Here is a 24,186-nt window from a genome sequence, read left to right on the forward strand (position 1 = left end):
CTAGGACTGGATATGCTGAGTGCTGGCTTCACTGGTAGTTTCGGGGAAGATCTTGTCCAGGGTAAAAAAACTCCATTCACAGCAAATTCTATCCCCAATGTCAGAGAGAGTAGGGCTGGCCACTCCTACCCTGACAAACTCATGCTTTCCTGAATTCAGTGTGGACCTACTGTAAATGTGGAGGCTGGCACAGCTAATGTGAGGGGTACGGGCCTCCTCATTAATCTCCCCACTGCACCTCAGGTGCTAGGGATTCTGGCCTCTGAGCTGGCAAGCACCTGGAATGTGCCATAATGGGCCTAAACCTACACACACTGGTGTGGTCAGCAATGAAGAGTACAATTTTAGTATTCCCGCCTTGCATTGTCTCTGAGCTCGGTTCCCCATGAGAATCATTTAAAAGTATTCTAATATTTATAATACTATTTAACTACGACTTTTCAAATTAACTTAGAATGTGAGTATTTTTGTTCATCCTTTGGTAAAAACCTCTCAATTATAATTTTTTCATTCTGTGACTTACTGGAAATTTTCAATATCTATTCAAGATACAGGTACTTTATGTATTTGTTTATTCTTCTTTCTTCTCCAAACTTGCCTTCCTTTTCTCAATTAATGATTCTAGGAAATATTCCTGTCCCCCTTTACTTCCCACAACAGATTTCTAGTTCTTGTTGAAATGGCCATTAATGTAACATTGGCCAACTAGGTGGTCCCACAGTTGAATGGCCAAGTAGATATGTCCCCAGGGCCTGATGGGATCTACCCCAGAATACTGAGGGAGGCAAGGGAAGAAATTGCTGGGGCCTTGACAGAAATCTTTGTATCCTCATTGGCTACTGGTGAGGTCCCAGAGGACTGGAGAATAGCCAATGTTGTTCCTTTGTTTAAGAATGGTAGCAAGGATAATCCAGGAAATTATAGGCCGGTGAGCCTTACATCAGTGGTAGGGAAATTATTAGAGAGGATTCTTCGGGACAGGACCTACTCCCATTTGGAAACAAACAAACTTATTAGCGAGAGGCAGCATGGTTTTGTGAAGGGGAGGTCGTGTCTCACTAATTTGATTGAGTTTTTTGAGGAAGTGACAAAGATGATTGATGAAGGAAGGGCAGTGGATGTTATCTATATGGACTTCAGAAAAGCCTTTGACAAGGTCCCTCATGGCAGACTGATACAAAAGGTGAAGTCACATGGGATCAGAGGTGAGCTGGCAAGATGGATACAGAACTGGCTCAGTCATAGAAGACAGATGGTAGCAGTGGAAGGGTGCTTTTCTGAATGGAGGGATGTGACTAGTGGTGTTCCGCAGGGATCAGTGCTGGGACCTTTGCTCTTTGTAGTATATATAAATGATTTGGAGGAAAATGTAGCTGGTCTGATTAGTAAGTTTGCGGACGACACAAAGGTTGGTGGAGTTGCGGATAGTGATGAGGATTGTCAGAGGATACAGCAGGATATAGATCGGTTGGAGACTTGGGCGGAGAAATGGCAGATGGAGTTTAATCCGGACAAATGTGAGGTAATGCATTTTGGAAGGTCTAATGAAGGTGGGAAGTATACAGTAAATGGCAGAACCCTTAGGAGTAATGACAGGCAGAGAGATTTGGACGTACAGGTCCACAGGTCACTGAAAGTGGCAACGCTGGTGGATAAGGTAGTCAAGAAGGCATACGGCATGCTTGCCTTCATCGGTCGGGGCATAGAGTATAAAAATTAGCAAGTCATGTTGCAGCTGTACAGAACTTTAGTTAGGCCACACTTAGAATATTGCGTGCAATTCTGGTCGCCACACTACCAGAAGGATGTGGAGGCTTTGGAGAGGGTACAGAAGAGGTTTACCAGGATGTTGCCTGGTCTGGAGGGCATTAGCTATGAGGAGAGGTTGGATAAACCCGGATTGTTTTCACTGGAACGACGGAGGTGGAGGGGCGACATGATAGAGGTTTACAAAGTTATGAGCGGCATGGACAGAGTGGATAGTCAGAAGCTTTTTCCCAGGGTGGAAGAGTCAGTTACTAGGGGACATAGGTTTAAGGTGAGAGGGGCAAAGTTTAGAGGCGATGTGTGAGGCAAGTTTTTTTACACAGAGGGTGGTGAGTGCCTGGAACTTGTTGCCGGGGGAGGTGGTGGAAGCAGGTACCATAGAGACGTTTAAGAGGCATCTTGACAAATACATGAATAGGATGGGAATAGAGGGATACGGACCCCGGAAGTGCAGAAGGTTTTAGTTTAGGCAGGCATCAAGATCGGCGCAGGCTTGGAGGGCCGAATGGCCTGTTCCTGTGCTGTACTGTTCTTTGTTCTTTGACTTCATTATCACCCCAACCACTCCCTGTGATAGCGAGTTTCACGTTTCACATTCTAACCACGCTCTGGGTAAAGAGGTTTCTCTTGATCTATCTTATTGGATTTATTAGTCTTATATTTATGACCTTCTTTCCTTTCTGGACTTAGCCAAGAGCTGGCGCAGCATGCAAGCTGGTGAAAATTGGGAAGTGCTGGACTGACGAGCTGCCAGGACACCCACAGCTCACTGCTTTAGTATAATGAGACCCCAGGAGCAATTTCCGGGATCCTGAAAGCAATTTCTATGCTACATTTACTAACCAGAGTACTGAAGATTATAATCCACCACCAATTCTGATATTACATCTGTAACGTGGTCGAAAATATTAACACTAATTTTGTGTTTTTTCATTTGTCTTCTGCTTTGTATTACATATGTTAAGAAATTCATGCTGAAAAAGGACATATACCAAGGTAACATATTCTGCAAGAACTGCTAAAAGTTTAAGAAAAGGCTTTTCAGTGGACATTAATTCAACAGATTGCACATTTTTCATAAGTTAATGTCATAGGTTTCCAAAATTCATTTTTGCGAATTTGTTCAAAGCTAAGTTGCACCTTCTGAAACAAACGGCTATTTCAGTTGCTCTTGTAGAATCCAGGGAACAGTTTTAGCGGAAAGTTCCCTTCCCTTTTGTTCTCTTCCACACCCAACACCACCCGCCCCACCCCCAGCCTTGCTTAAAAACCTAATTCCTTTCTAAAATAAAAGCAAAATACTGCAGATGCTGGAAATCTGAAACAAAAACAAGAAATGCTGGATTCACTCAGCAGGTCTGGCAGCATCTGTGGAAAGAGAAGTAGAGTTAACGTTTCGGGTCAGTGACCCTTCTTCGGAACCGAAGGGTTCCGAAGAAGGGTCACTGACCCGAAACGTTAACTCTACTTCTCTTTCCACAGATGCTGCCAGACCTGCTGAGTGAATCCAGCATTTCTTGTTTTAATTCCTTTCTAACCTTTGCCAGTTTTGTTGCAAGATCACAGACCTGAAACGTTAACTCTGCTTCTCACTCCACAGATGCTGTCAGACCTGCTGAGTATTTCCAGCACTTTCTGTTTTTATAACGGTTTTAGAATTATACTTTGATTTAATATAACATTTATAAAATTAAAATACTTATATAAATACTTGGGTGCCTTTGTAAAAAATGTGCTGTCCACTGTATATACAAATTATCTGGATAGTTGAGCTGATAAGAAATTGAAGACACACCGTTATATATGTTGCACATCATTACATATGTTGCATTATTTGTAACTGTAAAGCCAAGCCTGGAAAGGTTCAATTAAATTAAACTAAATGAACAACCCAAGATAATTGTTAAAACATATACCTGACAAAAGTTCTTGTTCTTCCATTTGCTCAGCACACAACGGCTGCACTGCAGCAGCTCCTGAAGGACAACAAGAACACAGATGGCTATGTCAGATGCATTCGTTGCCACTAATGGTTAAAGTGTTTCTGATTTCCAATCAGGAGAGATTAGCATACTTCGAAAACAAAGATGCAACTGTTTCAGAACATGCCATTGCACTACAGGCTGGTTATGATCTTTGTGCAGGCTGATCCTTCGCAAAAATTAAAGTTGCTGAAAGATGAATAAAGAAGTATAATTGTTTACTGTCAACTTTGTAACTAGGAAGGTACCTCAAACTCCTTGAGGGTGCCTCGACGTTTATCTGGGCGTCTATTCTTGGGTGTCCACAAGTATTCTCGAGCTGACAAAGGAAATTTGAAAGTAATCCTTTGAATATAACGAGAAGAGTTACATCATACCATTTACCCAAATTATTCCAATATTATAGCGCCAGTAATTAATCTGAACTTGACAAAAACATCTAGTATTTAAGAATACATTTTTAAAAACTCAAATTTATCAAATGAAACCAATAAATAAAAAATTCAGTAACTAGAGCACAGGTTTAAGTTAATTGGCAAAAATCCAGGGGAATTAGTTTTTTTTTTACACAGTGAGTTATGATCTGGAATGCACTGCTGAAAAGGTGGTTGGAAGCAGATTCAGTAGGAACTTTCTAAAGTAAATTGGATAAATATTTGGAGAAAAAAATTACGAGCAATGGGGAAAGCAGAGGAGTGAGACTAATTGAACAGCTCTACCAAAGAACTGGCAGAGGCACAATGTTCTGAATGGCCTCCATCTGTGCTGTATGATTCTATGAATCAATGTTAAAACAATCTGGAAATTTGTGATTTACCAAAGTATTATACAGTTAAAAATTATTTTTACATGTAATGCAGTGTATGAGTAGGGCAGAATTCAGAGACCGGACTTTCTACGTTTATTGGAAATTGGAAAGCTTAAGAAATGTCTGTCTTTTTTCCAAAATTAAAGAAAAACTAACAAATTCGGGAAATGCATGTCTTGGAAACATGGGCCTAGAAATTGGCTCACACCTGTGTAATGAGGCTGGTGGCAGGATCAAGGTAAATGAGCTTGCTGGCTTCATCTTATTATCAGCGAGTTTCAAGGACCAGTTGAAGCTCCAGACTCTCATTTGAACCACTCTTTGGGTAAAGAAGTTTCTCCTGAATTCCCTTTTGGATTTATCAATGACCGTATTCACTTATTAGTTTGGTGTGGTTAAGTGTTAAATTTTGATGAGTGAAAGCTGCCCTAAAAATATGAAGTACTATTCAATTCTATTTATTATTGTGAGTCGCATTTTAAAAAACATTTCTTGAAAGAAATGATGACAGAAGATTTGTAGATTCTTTGATTTTTACTTGATTCAGAAGGATATTCAGACAAAAGGGCTCAGTAAGGACATGGCTTGCATATTTAATGTGATATCTGAGACATATGACTCAAGACAATATTCTGTTATCAAAGGGGACCAGGAAGACTAGATTGCTAGCATTCAGTGTGCCATTTGTCAGCATTTTGTTTTATTCTAAGAAGCTGCTCTCTCTGTTGGAGAAAAGCTGTGATATCTACGTAAAGGAAATAGATTCATACTTGCCAGAAATGGTGAAAGAACATTTACTCCAATTATTAAGAGCTTAAATGACATTCTGTCGTACTACCACACCACACATTACTCACCCTCTGCCATATGCTGCTTCTCTTCCAGGTAACCACAGTCTGATGGTGACACTAAAGGGATTTAAGATGAGAAAAATGAGAATAAAAAGAAATGACATAACTACAGTACACTTTAACAAAAAAAATTTGTAGCTAAAAAGATGAATAAGAATAGAAGCAGAATCTGTCTGGCATCAGCAATGTAGGGACAATACCACAATTGACAAACAGGTGGTGAAATTTAACTTTGAGTGTGTTAAATGCCCAGTAATGAACTGATTGCTCATTAAACACATCACGTAATTCCGTAACATGCATTTTGCACTCTCACTGAAGTTGCATTTTAACCCCAAAAGGTGCACACACAGACCTCCATGCTAACCTGGTCAAGAACAAGAAATAATCTACAATGGAAGGGCACCAAACCAGCAAACATCTTCCAGGATTAACAAATGTTTTTAGTTATTCATAAAGTAATGCTTAAAACCGTATTTGTATCAGTTGGATTTTGATGCCCTCTGCTGGAATTCTGGTGCATAAATGTGGAATCTAGTATTTTACTATATTAAGATGATTCACAATTTTAGCAAAGTAACTCAAATATCAATATGAATTTGTACTTACCTGCCTCTCTCTTATCATAATATTGATAGGTGCCAACATCTGTATCTGTTGTAAAATTGATATTAAAAAGGTCAAGCATACAAGATGTTTTTGTTTGGATACAATAAAAGTAGTATTTAAACTTTAAAATTAGCATCCAAAAACAGATAATTTCACAGCTTATTAATGTTAACTTTTTGAAAGACCTATATAGGCCAAAACTTGAAAACTTATTAATGGGAATTTTGTAATCCTGCAAATATATTCTCAATTGAGTCCCTCTACAGGGCTAACTTTAAGCATCTAATGTGTAGAAATTGGATTCAGGAAGACCCTGGGATACAATTTAGCTCGAATGACTAAATGTGCATTTCAATTAACTATTATATCTAAACTTTTAAAAATGTCTGGAATTTTTGAAGTTATACAACCCTCGGTAAATGGAACAGCTCTTTAAGTATTTTCTTTGCTTTTTAACTTTTCATCATTTTTCTTTATCCTTTTGGCTTCACTTTTTTCATGAAGACTGAAATTATTTCCCACTTCAAAAGGACATAGACAAGCTGGTGGAATGGGCAGACAGGTGGCAGATGAAGTTCAATGCAGAGAAATGTGAGGTGATTCATTTAAGTAGGAAGAACATGGAGAGACAATATAAAATAAAGGGAACAATTCTAAAGGGGTGCAGGAGCAGAGGGATCTGGCTATATATATGTGTATAAGTCATTAAAGGTGGCAGGACAGGTTGAGAGAGCAGTTAATGAAGCATACAGTATCCTGGGCTTTATTAATAGAGACATAGAGTACAAGAGGTAGGAAGTTATGTTGAACTTGTATAAGACACTAGTTCAGCCTCAGCTGGAGTATTGCACCCAATTTTGGGTGCTGTACTTGAGGAAAGACATGAGGGCATTGGAGAGAGTACAGAAGAGATTCACGAGAATGGTTCCAGGGATGAGGAATTTCAATTAAGATAGATTGGAGAAGTTAGGACTGTTTTCCTTGGAGAAGAGAAGGCTGAGAGGTGACTTGATAGACGTATTCAAAATCATGAGGGGTCTGGATAGAGCAGATAGAGAGAAACTGTTGCCACTCATGAAAGAATCGAGAACGAGAGGGCACAGATTTAAAGCATTTGGTAAGAGAAGCAAAAGTGACACGAGGAAAAACTTTTTCACACAGCGTGTGGTTAAGGTCTGGAATGCACTGCCCGAGAGTGTGGTGGAGGCAGGTTCAATTGAAGCATTCAAAAGGGAATTAGACTGTTACATGAAAAGGAAGAATGTGCAGGGTTATGGGGAGAAGGCAGGGGAATGGAACAAAGGGAATTGCTCTTTCAGAGAGCCAGTGCGGACACGATGGGCCGAATGGCCTCCTTCTGCGCTGTAATAATTCTGTGATTCTGTGATCATTGTGTCAGGGTGTATGTAATTCTAGGTCAACAATTGAAGAAATGCTTCTTGCTATTAAGTGACAACTTTCTAAGATATTTCAAAAGCAGCTTGTAGGTGAACCTTATTGACTAGAAGATCCTAGGTTTCATTCCTGGTTGTGCTGAGTTAACTGATCTCACCAAAGTGGCAGACGTGTATTGCAATTGACATCAGTGCCCTAAGTGAATGGGGAAATTTGCCACTGTTTCCACTTCTGATTACTATCTAAGTGACTCCTAATGGAAAGTACTCTTGTATGCTGCCCAAAATGTCAAGACCTGCCAGGTCTTCTAAAAATTCCCTTTCAAGGAAACAACTGCTCTTTTCAGAACAAATTCACAAGGCATAAAACCCTAAAAATCGTCTTACTCAATATTTGATAAAACGTGCATGGGATAACACCAAACTGACCAGTAGGACCAAGCTGATGGTTTATAAGGGCTGCGTTCTCTGCACTTTGCTGTGGCTGTGAAACATGGGTGACTTACAGCGACCAGGAAAAACAGCTCAATAATTCCCATCTTCACTGCCTGCGGTGCATTATGGGTATATCCTGGCAGGACAAAAATCACAAATGTGGCAGTCTTCTCAAAGGCAGAGCTCCCAAATGCATTGGCACTAATCAAACAGAGATGGCTTCAGTGGATCGGACACGTCCACAGGATGGAAGACAGTCACATACCCAAGGACCTTCTGTATGGTGAGGTAGCCGGCGCCAGACGACCAGTGGGGTGCCCAAAGCTCCACTTCAATGATGCTTGCAAGCATGACATGAAGGCCCTAACTGTCGACTATCTCACCTGGGAGTCACTAGATGGTGAAAGAGGGAAATGGCGACACATCCTGGGGACTGGTGTGCATTACCACGACGACCAATTGCTACAGCAGCTTAGCAACAGGGCCAACACCAAAAATAACAACACATAGCGTCACTTGGCAGTTTCACGTGCAGTACTTGTGGCGGAACTTGCCTCCCAAGGATTGGCCTTCACAGCCATCAGCAAAGGTGCACCAAGAGAAGATACCCCATCTAAATGGACTATTTGCTGCATATCCATCATCTTTCATTGATGGAAGGATGCCAACCATATATGTTGAATGTGGATGCGGTTATGAAAGTGCTTCCATTTTAAAATATTTTTTGAGGACTTGTGTTTTCGAATTGTGGAGATGGATTCATTTGAGACTGAGGGGATTCCATGGATGTGTTTTTAAAGGGTCACTGGAAGGACTCTGTTTAAAAGCATTGACTGGATGTCACGTGTCTTCAGCTAAGTAAACGACAAGAGCCTTCTGACTATGGGGAGCTGTTTACAAGAGAAGTGACATGTCAAGATTTATGGTGCTCAAGAATGGGTTTCATTTTTGAATACTGTTTTGAGTCAGTTGGGTTTGTAGCCTGCTGAAAGAAACACCCAGCTCATCTTTTCTCCACCTCTCTGAGAAACCCTGCAAAAAATCCAGTGTGTGATGGCTATAACGCCTGATCCCGCATTTCTTATGAGAAGCTTTTGGAAGATGTCCTCTCGACATCTCCTCAATGACCTGCTTCTGAAAAGATCCCAGTGACTTGTCTACGTATACTTCGACACCAGACTGTATGCCATTTGGAACATAACATATCTTATCCTTTTCTTCTAGAATTAACAAGTACTTTGGCCAAAGCATCTTTATTTTTCCATTTACCAGTGTGTGTGTGCGTGCGTGTGTGGTGGGGGAGGGGGGATATGTAGAAGGAAAATGTATATATATTTCAAACTGTGTTAAAACTTTGCATCTTTATTGACTAAGTCTTGTTTTATAATAAATTAATACTTTTGCTGTTTATTAAAGAAACCTGGTTGGTGGATTTGATTCTGAAACTAAAATAGGTGGAGTATATAATTGGCGGCATCAGTAACTGGGTACACATTTAAACATATGTTGTGACCGGTGGAGAAGTGGAACTAGAGAAAGACAGTGCACTCCTCCCGCCTCAGTCGTAACAATGCAGATTTTAAATGGTGTCAACAATCCAGAAAAATCATTATGCAAGATTGATCAAAGTTTCACACTTTCGTGTAGATACAGCAGTACAGCTTTTTATTTAAACAGAACTGTCTAAATATCACTGAGCTCACATTACGTCTATAGTGAGCAAAACAGTTCTGCCCACCGGTTGATTGGCTGTAGTGTATAACGTTCTAACAGTTCAACAAACACAAATCAACATTTATTTTCCTTAATGTGAAAGTGGTGAAAATACAGATGTAAACTGCATCAAGAAATACAATTTACATCTGTATTTCTACTACATTATAATTTGATTTTTAATTGGTATCAGTGTATCAAAAGGTAAATTCAATTTAAATGAAAACATAATAGATACCATAATTATATTAACAGCTATGCAAACGTCCGACCGAAAAATACATGTATGAAAACTCAACGTATTTCTAGATGCAAGAATGGAAGGAATAAAACCATTTAAATCAAAAGTTACAAAGACTAGGCAAGAGTTCAATTACCCTTGATTTGTAAGGCATTCTTCATCGACCACAGGTGCAGTTCAGTCAGACAGAAAGACATCTGATGGCAGATGGAACTCAGCTCTGTCAAAGCAAGAACCCAACATGTGAAAATTAATTAGCTTCCATTAAACATTAAACTAAACATCTTTGCAAATGGAATTGCAAAATAGTCCCTCATTAACCATATTTTAAGATAAAAATGTGTCAATAACCTGGGGACCAGTACACATTCGCACATTAACCTTCTTACCCATTAGTTGAGAAAAAGCAGGAAAAGAACAGCAGTTTCTTTTTCTCCCACAGGACTTGCTATTATGTAGCTGGGTCTGCTGGTAAGCCCCAGAAGGCAGCACTTTTTGAGAAATCCATTAACTAATGGCTCAAATTCCATGTGCTATCTTTTGTAATATTTTGTATTTGGGAGAGACTGCAAGTTTGTCGATTTCACAGTTTAACCTCCTGTATAACACAATAGCTACCCACAAGAAAATGTTCTTTAATCTTGATTCTGACATGCTCTATTAAAAATTATGAATAGGTGGAAAGTCATATGAAATATATGAAACCTTGGCTACGTAGCTGTAATTCATTAGTGGAACAGTGTATTGGAGGCAAAAGAAAATGGTTCTACAATATGACAGTAAATGGCTGTATTTTCAATCCTCCAGACACTTAGTTGCATTGTTGTGGAGCAAAAACACCAGCATGGACCAGTTGGGCTGAATGGCCTGTTTCTGTGCTATCTTTCTTTTTTCTTTTGGGCCTCCTTATCTCGAGAGACAATGGATACGCGCCTGGAGGTGGTCAGTGGTTTGTGAAGCAGCGCCTGGAGTGGCTATAAAGGCCAATTCTGGAGTGACAGGCTCTTCCACAGGTGCTGCAGAGAAATTTGTTTGTTGGGGCTGTTGCACAGTTGGCTCTCCCCTTGCGCCTCTGTCTTTTTTCCTGCCAACTACTAAGTCTCTTCGACTCGCCACAATTTAGCCCTGTCTTTATGGCTGCCCGCCAGCTCTGGCGAATGCTGGCAACTGACTCCCACGACTTGTGATCAATGTCACACGATTTCATGTCACGTTTGCAGACGTCTTTATAACGGAGACATGGACGGCCGGTGGGTCTGATACCAGTGGCGAGCTCGCTGTACAATGTGTCTTTGGGGATCCTGCCATCTTCCATGCGGCTCACATGGCCAAGCCATCTATACATTCCATGTAATTCTATGTAATGGATGTGAGGAAGAACTTTTTTTGTTAAACGCAGCAAGTAGTAGTGATCTAGAACCCACTGCCTGTGAGGGTGGTGGAAGCAGAGACAATGAATAAAAATGAAATTGAATAGGCACTTGAGGGAAATAAACTTACAGGGCTATGGGGTAGAACGGGGAAATGAGACTGACTGGATTGTCCTATAGAAATCCAGGATGGACTTGATGGGCCAAATGGCCTCCTTCTGTGCCATAATGTCTCTAATATTTATATAAATGACTATGAAGGGACCGAAGGTATGGTTGCTAAATTTGCTGATGACACAAAGATAGGTAGGAAAATAACTTGTGAAGAGGACATAAGGAGGCTACAAAGGGATATAGATAGGTTAAGTGAATGGGCAAAGGTCTGCAAATGGAGTATAATGTGGGAAAGTGTGAAATTGTCCACTTTGACAGGAAGAATAAAAAAGCATATTTTCTAAATGGTGAGAGATTGCAGAGCTCTGAGATGCAGAGGGATCTGAGTGCATGAACCGCAAAAGGTTAGTATTCAGGTACAGCACGTAATTAGGAAAGCTAATAGAATGATATCATTTATCGCGAGGGGAATTGAATACAAAAGTAGGGAGGTTATGCCTCAGTTATGCAGGGCATTGGTGAGACCACATCTGGAGTACGGTGTACAGTACTGGTCTCCTTATTTAAGGAAGGATGTAAATGTGTCGGAGGCAATACAGAGAAGGTTTACTAGACTAATACCCTGGAATGGGTGGGCTGTCTTATATTTAGCAGAGTAAGAGGCGACTTGATTGAAACATACAAGCTCCTGAGTGGTCTTGACAGGATGGATGTGGAAAGGATGGTTCCCCTTGTGGGAGAATCTAGAACTAGGGGTCACTGTTTAAAAATAAGGGGTCTCCCATTTAAGACAGAGATGAGGAGAAATTTTTTCTCTCTGAGGGTCGTGAGTCTTTGGAATTCTCTTCCTCAAAAGGCAGTGGAAGCAGAGTCTTTGAATATTTTTAAGGCAGAGGTAGATAGATTCTTGATAAGCAAGGGGGTGGAAGGTTATCGGGTTAGGTGGAAATGTGGAGTAATCAGTTCAGTCATGAACCTATTGAATGGCGGAGCAGGCTCGAAGGGCCGAGTGGCCTCCTCCTGCTCCTAATTCGTATGCTCGTAATAAATGTTAGCCAGTACAATCCGAAAATTCCTTTGCCCTTTTTCAAATAATGCCACAGGACCTTTTATGCCTATCTGTTTATAACCCTCTGGTTAAAACATTTGCCTATAATTCATTGGAGTGCTTTTTTATTTCCCCAGTAAACCCATTTAAAGTAAACCCAATTAAAATAGCACACAAACCCCTAAAAATGTTGCTTTCACAAAAATAGTTTGCATTTAGTGGAACCAATCCAGAACTGGAGTTAGATTACTTTTTAAAGGAAGTTAAAGTGTCATAAACATAGAAACACATTGATTTTATAAATCTTCATTGTAAGCTAGATAGTTCTGATTTGATCTTCAAAAGTTCTAAGCTGTAAATTTCAACTAATGTATTTTAGATTGGTACATGATTTTTGAGAACATGATCGTGAAAGCTACGTAAAACCTACATAATGCGAAAAGGAAAGAAAATATGTTTTCTAACTTTCAGATGCACTTGGTCAAAAACTTTGAAGAGTACCATAATCACCTAATTGCCTTCCTCCTGGGGGTTTAGTTCTTTGAGCAGTAGTGGATCTCCATCATTCAAGCAGTCATTTCTTGTATGGTGAGCCGTGACAGTACTAATGATCTATTCACTGTATCATGCAGGCCTCCACCTGCCAAGGATGAGGCACATTAATTTCGCTACATGGACATTAAATTTCAAATTGTTGCTGGGAAGAAAAGGCGGCCTGTTACAAGGGGTTGCCAGGCCCCTGGCTGGAAAGATATTTTTGCACATTAACGGACAATGTTTGGGAACAAAGGAGCTATCCCTTGCTCCAATACAATCCACAAACAGACGTGGTCAAACCAGTTAGTCACATGAGTAACCTGCTTGGCAGTCTGGGTTTTTTTTCTGAATTATACAGTTTTGAACTGAGAGCTGGCAGAAAAGCTCTTTGCTCCTAGTTTGAAAAGACATCTCCTGGCTGGTTCGCCACAGCCTCTCCTGTCTGCTCCCATATCTTTCTCACGGAACTGAATCCACTGAAGACACATGAACCCCAAGAGAGAAAAGTCTCCTACAGCGAACAAGGTTTAAGAAGAATACTGGGCCCCAACGTAAAGCAAGATCTATCTACCATCAAGGACTCAACAGTGAGCTCGAAGACCCATAGCAAAAACTCTTCAGATATTGTCTCAAACCATTCCACTTTATTTTTCTTCGCTTTCTGTCCCTATCTGCATGTGCGTATCGCGTATGCATACTAGCGTGGGCGCATCGTGTATCTGTAGGCGTTAACTGAATTAGATTTTAAGTTTAATAAATTTCAACTTTTCTTCTTTAAACCTAAGAAAGCCTGTTTGTGCTGGTGGCTTTGCCTTATAATTGAAAAGTGTTGAACAAGGATTCACTAAGGGGGAGCTAAAAACAGCGTGTTTAAAATTAAACCATGTTACAGTAAGACCAGGTGAAGGCTGAAAGGGAACCCTAGACCTCTTTCTCACCTGGTCGTAACAACTGCCAAAACAAATATAGCAAAGGCAACCAGGGACTCCTTTGACACTGACAGAGATGCTGGATAGTGATTGAGAATGGGAGCCATGGCTTATTTTTCTGTTCCCATGCCCATGGATATTGATGTCAATTGTGGGTCCCCACTACTGTCCTGGGATTACCTAACATGGTACTAACTCTTTCCATGTCTGTTTGGTCCATTATCACATCACATAGCACTTTTTACACATCTTCAGACTTTATTATGCTGCCTTTTTCAGATCATGTCACTTCACTGTATAAAAACTACATCTCCAAGTGCACTGAGATCATGTTGGGGAAAAAATGCATACATCTGAGATGTTTTTAAAATGTTTGTTCACAGAACGCATGATCATTTATCATAAAACTTATTGCATTGGTCTTAATGGTGCAGAAATCACATTGGCCATTTTTACACTGGTTGGCAAAATCCATAAAATGACACTGGTGTACAAGTTGTACCTCCAAGTTTATAAAAAAACGGTGGAAGGCATCCCAAATACATCAAATTCTAATCAAGTAGACACAAAAGGAAATGGTTTCTACAATTAAAATGGAGTCGTCAGAAGTTAAAAATGTCTAAAATATAGAAAAATTGGCAGAAAAACAGAATGCTATAACTTCTGATGGGAGGATATCACACAAATATAATACTGACATAAATATTAAGCAGTACATAAGCTGCACACAAACTAGACATTGTTTCTCAAACCATTGGTTTATTTTGAAACACCTAAAAACATATCAAAACTTACATTCCAAGTCAAGCCTGTCCTGGATTTGCTCCACACAATTACAGACTGAAACGTTGTTGCACTATGGTCCTAATTTGACATCCTCTTTCAGACAGAAAGACTTTGATGTCGTTTTTTTTTTAAATCAGTAAACAAAGATCCAGGATGATACCCTTTTAGAACACTTAAGAAGATCAGGTCAGTTATCCCCACATCCTTTTAAAATTAACTTTTCAGAACTCTTAATTCTTATTTAAACCCTTTTTTCCTGATAGAATCAATGACTTTCAAGTTTAATAATGACTGACAGGGATGATGTTATCAGGATTTGATTGCAATGACTTTTGCTTTATTTGTGAAATGGGAAGTAACTGAGAAGTGGAAACATAATAGATTATGATCCACTCTTTTAAACACATTTTCAGTCATATTCTCCCACTCCCTGCATAAAGAACTGGTGTTATTTAGTTATAACTGCAGAATATGCCATTACAGCCTCTGACTATATTTTGCGATCAGCTGACATGAAGCATGACTGATGTGTGGACAGTCAGGTTCTACCTGTCGTTCCCACCATCCAGAGACAGATCTTTTGTTACCACACAGCCGGCACAATAATTAGCTACAGGTTTTGGGGACCTAATGAATGTTTTCCCAGCTGAGCTGCCTGTTAATTGCATAGCAATTGTATTTAATTATATGCAGGTGGACATCATTAATTGGGGTCTTACTTGAGCACATACAAAGAGACAGTTACTGAAACTATGGTGTGGTTGAGTTAGGAGGTGTATGCTTGTAATGTTTCACTCTGTAAATAAATATAAGACTGAGTAAAGATTGGCTCCAGCATTATCCTTCACCAACTGGCTCTCTTGAAAATAACACTTGCTACTCAAAATTATAACCATTTTACTTTGAGGGCCGAAAGGGGCATTAAGTCACCTTTTTCTCCAAAATCATTACAGCATATTTGTAATAGAAAAGTTATAAATAAGTCAATTTTTCTGTCTCAGTATAAAATCCTACAATAATATGCATACGTATGACATTCAGCAAGAAAGGTCACAACACACATCAATGTGGACATCAAGTTCTTGACATTCAGATCAATATTTCCATGTTCATGGTTATTTTATAAGAATTTTGTTTGAAAGCTATAAGGTCGTGGAGACATTTTTCTATCATAACCTTTCTGCATGAACAATAAATACAAATAAACCACCACCGAGGGTTGGCATTCTATAGATTATTTTCTTGCAGCTATTACTTTATTGTAATTTAGATTAGATTAGATTAGAGATACAGCACTGAAACAGGCCCTTCGGCCCACCGAGTCTGTGCCGAACATCAACCACCCATTTATACTAATCCCATATTCCTACCAAACATCCCCACCTGTCCCTATATTTCCCTACCACCCACCTATACTAGTGACAATTTATAATGGCCAATTTACCTACCAACCTGCAAGTCTTTTGGCTTGTGGGAGGAAACCGGAGCACCCGGAGAAAACCCACGCAGACACAGGGAGAACTTGCAAACTCCACACAGGCAGTACCCGGAATCGAACCCGGGTCCCTGGAGCTGTGAGGCTGCGGTGCTAACCACTGCGCCACTGTGCCGCAATGTTAACAATTCAACATTGTTACACAGAAGATTTAGAACTAAGTACAAGATTAAAATTAGTACATTGTTGGATTAGAGAGAATTCATTAATTCCAGCACTTGACTCGGTAAAACCTTCCATTAATTTCTCACTTGATGCTGTCCAGGTGCCTGTTGAATAGACAAGAGGGGAATACAAACATCTAACATGTAGATTCATCTCTTCAGCTGCACTAGCAAAAGTTGAAACATTTTACTAATAATACCACGAGTAAATAACCCTTAAACATACCCGAACTTTCGTAATGCCATGCCCACCACTAGCTTCCTCAACCAATCACGCTAAATCTCTAATTTTGGCAGCATTTATTGATAGGGATAGAAATAAATAAGGCAAATCTCTCCAGTCATAAACTCTGCAATACTGCAAACAAAATAATGACAATTACGGAATTTAGATTAAGACAAAAAATTAAAAGTTAGACGATAAAATTAGTCAAAGAACGGTAAAAGTTTTCATTTGCTACTGAATAAAGATGATAAAATAGCAAGAACAATGGAAAAATAAAAGTGAATAATGAAAAGGACAATATATAAACTAACAAAAAAGATAAAAGAAAGGAAAAGTTCAAATTGTAGAAGAGTTTGGTTGTGTTTCAGTAATCTGGATAAGATCACCCCAAGACACTTTGATGGAACTATTGTAAATGTTATCAGACTCCTGAAAATTTGGATAGGAGTCCTGAAGTCTGACAATTATCCATTCAGGGGAAATGCAATTAGTTTATTGTACACCTGAAACAACCTCTGTTCTCCTAAGAGAGAATGAATCCCCATCAGATTTTTTGACAAGCTGTCAACCACATGCAAGAAACCCCACACCCAACTTATTACTGCAGTGTGCTTATTATCTTTCTTGGCATTCCATTTTAAAGTCATGTGCAAACTTGCTTACAGCTTACAATAAATTAAACCCTGCATACAAGTGTTCTTCCAATACAGAAAAAAACAAATTCTCTTGACAGAGGTTTAAGCAAGAATCTCTATCCCTTGACTGAAATTTCTTTCCAATTCAATCACACCTTCAAGGCGAAAATGACCTTAATGTAATTGTCATACGCACATGGCTTTTGGCAATGAAAAATTATTTAGTATGAAAAGATATACTCATCATTGCAGTAATATTTAAATAAATACATAAATAGCTTGGGGGAGTGACTTGAAACTGAGGAGTGGGGTCTAGAACTGGCCAAGACTGGGGAATGAGTCCAGGAGTGACTTCAGGCCAGAAAACACCCAACTACACTACCTTTACTTTTCTGTTTGGCCAGATTGAGGCTCTTGTGCTCATTTTAAACTGATTCAAGGCAGTTTGAGCGATTCAGTTTCACACAGAAAACTAATGTGTGGCAGTTGTCAAAGAGAATGAGATGTTGAGTTGCATTAAAAAAAATAAGTAGATTAACGGAAGCAATCCTACTATTAAGAACAGCATTGACCAGGTTCCACCTGCAGTACTGTGGGTAGATTTGGAACGGAGTCTACAGAAAGATTGTGACCGAGTTGGTAAAGGTACAAAAGGTGATAAAGGGGGTTGGAAAATGAAGCATAAGGGGACAAACTCACGGATCTAGAAGTCTTCGCATTGGAAGAGGGAAGACCTTTAGGGATATGATTCAGGCATTTAAAATAATAACGCTCAGAAATATAGATTAGTCTGAACTACTTTTATTGGCAAAACATAGCAGAGCAAGGAGAGATCAGTTTAAATCAAGAAATTGTTTCAGGTGAGACGCAAGTAACATTACCGAGAGGGTTGTTAGTTACTGGAACAGATTACCAAGAGAGACTGTAGCTTAGACATCATGATGGTAAAATTTAACCAGTGCCTTAAAGAGAAATACATTATTAAATGCAACTGATTGCTAACAGGGAGCTAGACTAGATGGTCCTATGTCTCTTCCAGTCTTGAGATTTCTTGGTGAGTGAGGCGAGCAGGGCCAAGGCCAGAATAAAAACTACAGTGACTGTCTATCAGTCCGGCACCATTCCCAATACTAAACCCAAAGGGGTTAATAGTTAAGTGTTGAAAAGCTTTGAATCAAATATTTTAGAGTAAAAAAAAAATCACATTAGGTTAGAAATTACTATTATAATTGTCATTGTATGGATGTTTAAACTCACATTAGGTTCCTCTGTCTGTTTTAATGAAGCAGTTAACCTGGTTTCTACTCTCGTATATTTTATAGAATTGTATATAGTTTTTACAGGGCTCCAGAGCAGCCTTCACCTAAAGAACCAATCGGATTGCAGAAAGCAGGGCTTCAGCTAATATAAAATATAAATTATACTATGAAGAAAATAGAATGTTAATGTGGGAGGGAGTGATTGCAAGCTTGGTGCATTCCCAGTCTTGACTGTATTGTCAAGCAGATGCTCATTTTGGTTCGGGGAAAGAAAGGAAAATATTAATGGTAAGTAATCAACACTGGGTCAAATTCAGTATTGGTGGAAACCTAGGAGTAGGTTTCTCTCAGCATTGTGGGTAGCCTGGGAGACAGAGAGAAGGAAGAAGTAAATAAAAGATGCACACAAGGAGGCAGCACCAAAACACAGCAGCGTACAGTAGAGACATAGATTAGATTCCCATTCCACACCATACTGCAATGGCAGAACCAAAGCATGTGCTTCCCAATAGGGAAGGGAGAGAATTTGGAAGGTTAATTTGGAATGATAGCTATCACTTAGTTGCTGCTCCCCGTGTCTGAACATCTGGTTGACAGCAGCATCAGCAAGGGTCAGGCTCAAGGAGAAAAATAAAGGGAAAATATATCAATTTCATAGCCTGAAATTAAATTACACACAAAACTATAGCTAAGCTCTAAGCTTCCATTAAAAGTAGAAAAATGTACTGGCTGTGAAATTCTGGAACTCAGTACAAAAATACACTAACAAAATTCTGATTACTGAAGGAAGTGCAAAGTAAAGTTGCGAGACTACTTCAAGAACTGCGGGAGGAGAATATGAGGAAAGATAAACAACACTGGGACTTTTCTCTTTTGGAAAGAAAAGATAGAGGTGGTATGAAAGAAGAATTTAAGATCAGGAGGAGCTTGCAAAATGTAAACCCTGATAAATTTTTCTGTTGTGTACAGAATTCAAGAACTACTAAGGTTATACAGCACCTTCAACATAATGAATGATCCCAAAATGCTTCTTAAGGGCAGAAATAGCTGGAGGCCAAGAAATAGAGGATGGATTAGAGCTGCTGTCCAAGACAAGATTGAAGAGGTAGGTTTAAAACAGATTCTTGAAGGAGGGGAAGAAAAAGTAGCAAGGGAGAAGATGTGATGAAATCAGGATAAGAGTGCCACACAATTCAGTGAGGGGGAGATGTGGGGGAGGGGAGAGGTTGGTGGAAAAGGATGCAATGCTTGACTCTTGTCAAATACTGCAGGGAATCAAGGAGAATGAGGAAGGATAGTGCATTCTGGTCACGGTCACAAAAGATGTCAATGGTAATGCTGACGAGTGCTTGGGCAGGGCAGAAACCGGATTAAAGGGGAGCACAAAAGGAATGATGGGAGAGGTGGCACCGATCTGGGTGCTGACAACAGGTCCATGGATTTTTTTTTTAAGAGGAAAGAGAACTTAAAGTAGGGAGATACCTGGAGAGGACAGAGGGATTAAGGAAAGACTTTTGAGGAGAAGTGATGCCAGCAATCTTAAAAGGTGGGCAATGGAGCAGAAATAAACATAGAACTTGCATTTGTACTCCACGTCCACATCCTCAAGACATCCCAAAGTGCTTCATAGTCTATAAATTATTTTTGAAGCGCAGTCATGTAGTTATGTAGGCAAATGCAAAAGTCATTATGTGCACAGCTCCTTCTTCTTTGGCCTCCTTGTCTCGAGAGACAATGGGTAAGCGCCTGGAGGTGGTCAGTGGTTTGTGAAGCAGTGCCTGGAGTGGCTATAAAGGCCAATTCTAGAGTGACAGACTCTTCCACAGGTGCTGCAGATAAAATTGGTTGCCAGGGCTGTTACACAGTTGGCTCTCTCCTTGCACTTCTGTCTTTTTTCCTGCCAACTGCTAAGTCTCTTCGACTCACCACTCTTTAGCCCCACCTTTATGGTGGTCCGCCAGCTCCAGCGATCACTGGCAACTGACTCCCACGACTTGTGATCAATGTCACAGGACTTCATGTTACGTTTGCAGACATCTTTAAAGCGGAGACATGGACGGCCGGTGGGTCTGATACCAGTGACGAGCTCGCTGTACAATGCATCCTTGGGAATCCTGCCATCTTCCATGCGGCTCACATGGCCAAGCCATCTCAAGCACCGCTGGCTCAGTAGGGTGTATAAGCTGGGGATGTTGGCTGCCTCGAGGACTTCTGTGTTGGAGATACGGTCCTGCCACCTGATGCCAAGGATTCTCCAGAGGCAGTAAAGATGGAATGAGTTGAGATGTCACTCTTGGCTGACACACGTTGTCCTGGCCTCGCTGCCATAGAGCAAGGTACTGAGGACACAGGCTTGAAACACTTGGAGTTGTGTGTTCTGTGTCAGTGTGCCATTTTCCCACACCCTCTTGGCCAGTCAGGACATAGCAGCGGATGCCTTTCCCATGCGCTTGTTGATTTCTGCATTGAGAGACAGGTGATAGTTGAGCCTAGGTAGGTGAACTCTTGAACCATTTCCAGAGCGTGGTTGCCGATATTGATGGATGGAGCATTTCTGACGTCCTGTCCCATGATCTTCGTTTTCTTGAGGCTGATGGTTAGGCCAAATTCATTGCAGGCAGCCGCAATCCTGTCGATGAGTCTCTGCAGACACTCTTCTGTGTGAGATGTTAATGCAGCATCATCAGCAAAGAGGAGTTTCCTGATAAGGACTTCCGTACTTTGGTCTTCGCTCTAAGATGGGCAAGGTTGAACAACCTGGCCCCTGATCTTGTGTGGAGGAAAATTCCTTCTTCTGCAGACTTGAACGCATCTGAGAGCAGCAGGGAGAAGAAAATCCCAAAAAGTGTAGGTGCGAGAACACAGCCCTGTTTCATGCCACTCAGGATAGGAAAGGGCTCTGATGAGGTGCCGCCATGTTGAATTGTGCCTTTCATATTGTCATGGAATGAGGTGATGATACTTAATAGCTTTGGCGGGCATCCAAACTTTTCTAGTAGTCTGAAGAGACCAAAGGCTTTGGTGAGATCAATGAAAGCAATGTAGAGGGGCACCTGTTGTTCGCGGCATTTCTCCTGTATCTGACGAAGGGAGAACAGCATGTCAACGGTCGATCTCTCTGCACGAAAGCCACACTGTGCCTCAGGGTAGACGCGCTCGGCTATATATAAGCCCCTTATTTCACTAGTCCTCATGCACACACATATATATTCAAAGAAACTGGTTTACTGGGAAAAAAGGGTTTTGGTTTACAGCTGTTTCTTAGGAATAGGAGGAATAATAAAATAAATCAGTTTGTCACATTCTAGTAGGAAAGTCTTTGGTTGAGTGAGGTGTCCCAGAGTCAAATAGTTGGATGCCACATGAAGTCTCTTCTGGCGAGGTTGATGAACAGTCTGTGATGGGTAGGCGTTCAAGGCAATTCGGCTACAACAGATGTCACATAGGTCCTTCAGCAGGGGTGTAGCAACAGGTCTGCTTAGGACTCATGGCAGCAGTATAGTAGCAGAAGCTTTCTTCAGGTTCCAGGATTTCCCAAAACACAGGAGGCAAGAGAAACCACAATGAATGCAGGAATTCTTCAGAGACAGGAGGCGATAGGAATCTGTCACCTTTCAAATACAAGGTTTCTTTTCAAGAGGTGCAAGTTTCCTTTCCAGAGAGGTCTTTTTCTCTAGCCTCCAGGCAGGTCAGGCCTAAGTTTCAAAATTTCAAATGCCTGCTCTTTGTCCAACTCACTGGCTTTTAAAAGGGTCCAAAAGAAGTTAAGCCGTCCCGAGCCGATCACACGATCAGTGCATCCCATCATTCAAAATGTTGCTCTGAGAGGGTCAAAAACCCCCAGCAGGCTTCCTTGAAACTGTTCGCTTTTCCTATTCTTACACACAAAGTCAACATCCAAAAATTTCAGCTATTTGCAGGTGTCCACTGAAAATCCTTCTTTCAATTTTTTGAAACACACAGAATTCTAAGATTTAGTACAAAACTAAAACCCTTGTAACACACTGTCCTGATTAGAAGATATAATCACTATTCCTTCACCATTGCTAGATCAATACCTGAAATTCCCTACCTGCCACCACTGTGCATGCATCATCGTAACAATTATTGTAGTGATTCAAAGTCGCAAAACCAAGGGAAGCTAAGGACGGACAATAAATGTGGCCTTACCAGTGTTGCCATATTTTCAAAATAAATTTTAAAAACCATAATCCCATATCATACAGGAAAATGAATATTGAGTATTTTACAAAACAAATGCCCATATGAATCAACAAGATGTTTCACAACAATGACCAACACTTTACACAAGTAAAACTCCTCCCATTTGTGGGGGACATATCCATTTTAAAACGATCTATGCAAATCTCCAACAGACAACTACTAAATAAAACAATAAATCTTTGCAGAAATTACCTCTAAACATCTCAGACAGCAGGGCATGAGCGGCTTAATTGTTTTATTTTACTAGATTTTGTACAAGTTGGACGGGTTGCACCTGAACCGGAAAAGGACCAACATCCTTGCTGGGGGAGGGGGGGGTTTGCTAGTGCTGTTTTGGGGGGTGGGGGTTTAAACTAATTTGGCAGGGGGATGGGATACAGAGTGAAGGTAGAGTAGGGGGGGATGCACAGTCAAATATAGAAGAGAAACTGAGTCAGTCTGGAAGGCAGAGCAAATATAGACCTGTTAAGGCACAAGTGAATAAACCAAGGCTGGATTGCATCGATTTTAACGCAAGGAGTCTTACTAGTAAGGCAGATAAATTGAGAGCGTTGATTAACACATGGGAACATGATATTATTGCTATCAGAGCCATGGTTGAGGGAGGGGCGGGACTGGCAGCTCATTATTCCAGGGTATAAAATCTTCAGCCGTGACAGAGGAGGTGGTAAAAGGAGGTGGCATCGCACTGCTGATCAAGGAGTCAATTACTGCAGTAAGGAGGGATGATATCTTAGAAGGTTCCTCAAATGAGGCCGTATGGGTAGAATTTAAAAACAAAAAGGGGGCAATCACTTGGCTGGGAGTGTACTACAGGCCTCCAAATAGTCAGGAAGAGATAGAGGAGCAGATATGTAGGCAAATCTCAGAGAGGTGTAAAAATAAAGGGTAATAGTAGGGGATTTCAACTTCCCTAATATCAACTGGGATAGTCTTAGTGCAAAAGGCTTGAAGGGGGCGGAATTCTTAAAATGCATACAGGAGGGCTTTTTGAGCCAGCAGATAGAAGGTCCTACAAGAGAAGGGGCAGTACTGGACCTAATCCTAGGGAATGAAGCCGGACAAATGGTAGAAGTGTCAGTGAGGGAGCATTTTGGGGATAGTGACCATAATTCTGCAAGATTTAAGGTAGTTATGGAAAAGGACAAAGATGGACCGGAAATAAAGGTACTGAATAGGGGGAAGGCCGATTTCAATATGATAAAACAGGATCTGGCCAAAGTGGACTGGGAGCAGCTACTTGTAGGAAAGTCAACATCAGACCAGTGGGATTCAAAGAGGAAACAGTGAGAGTTCAGGGCCAACATGTTCCCGTTAAGGTGAAGGGTAGGACCAACAAGTCCAGGGAACCCTGGATGTCAAGGGATATAGAGGATTGGATGAGGAAAAAAAAAGAGGCGGCTTAGGGCAGATTCAGAGCACTGAAAACAGTGGAGACACTAGAGGAGTATAGAAAGTGTGTGGGGGGGGGGGGGGGGGTACTTAAAAAAGTAATTAGGAGAACGAAGAGGGGACATTAAAAAAACACTGATGGGCAAGATAAAGGAAAATCCCAAGGCATTTTATAAGTATATTAAGGTCAAGAGGATAACCAGGGAA

The 24,186-nt window shown here is 40.6% G+C and overlaps 1 protein-coding gene across 7 annotated transcripts in view; it reads right to left on the reverse strand.

Moving 5' to 3' along the window:
- The window catches only part of wdpcp (WD repeat containing planar cell polarity effector), a 173,408-nt gene that overhangs the window by 110,791 nt on the left and 38,431 nt on the right, over positions 1-24,186 (reverse strand). For 6 of the 7 annotated variants that reach the window (XM_068044232.1, XM_068044233.1, XM_068044230.1 and 3 more), the window contains exons 2-6: positions 9,937-10,020; positions 6,018-6,062; positions 5,415-5,465; positions 3,998-4,068; positions 3,684-3,743 (exon numbers count right to left, since the gene is read on the reverse strand). In XM_068044232.1, the coding sequence (XP_067900333.1) occupies positions 3,684-3,743; positions 3,998-4,068; positions 5,415-5,465; positions 6,018-6,062; positions 9,937-9,997 (288 nt within the window). In that variant the 5' untranslated portion in view covers positions 9,998-10,020. Of the gene's footprint in view, positions 1-3,683; positions 3,744-3,997; positions 4,069-5,414; positions 5,466-6,017; positions 6,063-9,936; positions 10,021-12,842; positions 12,973-24,186 lie in introns of all 7 variants that reach the window. The other variant, XM_068044231.1, reaches the window with a different exon arrangement.

This window comes from Heterodontus francisci, chromosome 13, assembly GCF_036365525.1.
Source record: "Heterodontus francisci isolate sHetFra1 chromosome 13, sHetFra1.hap1, whole genome shotgun sequence".
NCBI lineage: Eukaryota > Metazoa > Chordata > Chondrichthyes > Heterodontiformes > Heterodontidae > Heterodontus > Heterodontus francisci.